Source organism: Cololabis saira, chromosome 11, assembly GCF_033807715.1.
Source record: "Cololabis saira isolate AMF1-May2022 chromosome 11, fColSai1.1, whole genome shotgun sequence".
In the NCBI taxonomy this organism is placed as follows: Eukaryota; Metazoa; Chordata; class Actinopteri; order Beloniformes; family Belonidae; genus Cololabis; species Cololabis saira.
In genome coordinates, this window is record NC_084597.1 from 6,220,779 (window position 1) to 6,222,406 (window position 1,628).

General features: G+C 44.7%; 1 protein-coding gene across 1 annotated transcript; it reads right to left on the bottom strand.

Moving 5' to 3' along the window:
• Nucleotides 1–748: 748 nt before the first annotated feature.
• Nucleotides 749–1,136, bottom strand: LOC133454854 (calmodulin-alpha-like). The gene has a single exon (XM_061733576.1). It carries the CDS (start codon nt 1,061–1,063, stop codon nt 749–751), a length of 315 nt encoding a protein of 104 aa, XP_061589560.1. The 5' UTR covers nt 1,064–1,136.
• Nucleotides 1,137–1,628: the final 492 nt, after the last annotated feature.

Consider the following 1,628-nt stretch of genomic DNA (forward strand, 5'->3'; position numbering starts at 1 on the left):
CGTTATGCCCCCTCCCCCTAGGTGAAAAGAGGAATTGGGACACCACTACCTTCACGGGAACGCGCAAAAGTTAGGGTTAGTGAAGAAAACGAGGGCGAGGGCGAGTATTGGGACGCAGCCTTAGTGCCTTAAGAAGGCTCAAGAACTGGCTGCGCTCTTCAATGACTAAAAAAGCGCTTGAACAATGTGGCTGTTTGCCACATCCACCAAGAGCATCTTGACAAACTCGACTTAGAGGAGATTTGCCAGTCATTTGTGTCTGCAAATGACAAAAGAGGTCACATTTTTGGAGCCTTTGTATGATGGTTATGTTCTATTTGTAGAAATCCTGCTGTAAGCATGTACAGATAAAAGAGGAGATGGGTGAAGATATGGAACATTTAACAGGTTGTATTGAGTATTGAGTTATAGTTGTATTGAGTTATAGTTGTATGTTCTGCAGGTCACTGAATATTTTGTATTTTCTCATTACTTTTTTTTCAAGAGAGTTTTTGTTGCATGACATTATTAATCCTCATTTAATAAAGTGCCTAAAAAGTGCCAAAAAAGGTGTCAGTGTCAGTCCTCTATGAATTAAACCAAAACATAATAGTAGTCAGTAATTGCAGACCATGCCAGCTCCAAGGAAAAACAAAGAGAGAGGGAAATTATTTTGGGTGTAAAATGCACCAGAATGCGGGAAATTGAATCTACTATTTTCAAGATTTTCTGGGGGAGGACCCCCCGCACAAAAAGTGTCCCCCCCACATTACAAAAGCTGCTGACGCCCATGACCGTCCTTATTGAAGACTCTGAACGCCTCCCTGATCTCCTCCTCACTGTCCGTGTCCTTCATCTTCCTTGCCATCATTGTAAGGAACTCGGGGAAGTCAATGGTACCGTTGCCATCAGCGTCCACCTCGTTTATCATGTCCTGGAGTTCAGCCTCAGTTGGGTTTTGACCTAGTGACCTCATGACGGTGCCCAGTTCTTTGGTGGTGATGGTACCATCTCCATCTTTATCAAACAGGTAGAAGGCCTCCTTGAATTCAGCAATCTGCTCTTCTGTTAGTTGGTCAGCCATGTCTGTGTGAGTTTGACGGTTGGTTTTACTAGCGCTACCGGAGGGAGGAAATGGACGGACGCCACTGAGCGAGGATGGCCTATCTAACCCCCAAAACCCAACGCCAGCGAGGGATTCCTACAGATACAATAGGGCCTTCGCACTGTCAGTGCTCGGGCCCTAATAATCATAATAAAACAGGGGCAGCATGGAGGTTTCAGAGATCAGCATCCCCACAGAAGCTCGTCCACCCGTGGCTCCGTCCATCCGTGGCTCTGTTTCTGGTTGGACTCAGGTTTTCTCCTCATGTTGCGTGGGTTTCCTCCGGGACGCTCCGGTTTCCCCCCACATCCCCAAAACACCAACCATATAAGTTATTGGAAAATCAAAACTTATAAACCAATCAGTCATCCAATCAATACTTTCTTGTTTAAAAACAAACTTCTCTCCTTACTAAGTGGAGCGGGCGTATCAACAACCTGGCGACACTTGTTTCCTGTGGAGAAATAACAATAAACCTCCTAAAGACATCGGAGGTTTTGGTATTCTTCATTCACAGAGATTATTAACTAAATAACACTTTTAT

What these genes read in the sequence shown, in the direction of transcription:
- LOC133454854 (XM_061733576.1), bottom strand. Translation starts at nt 1,063, where the DNA reads ATGGCTGACCAACTAACAGAAGAGCAGATTGCTGAATTCAAGGAGGCC.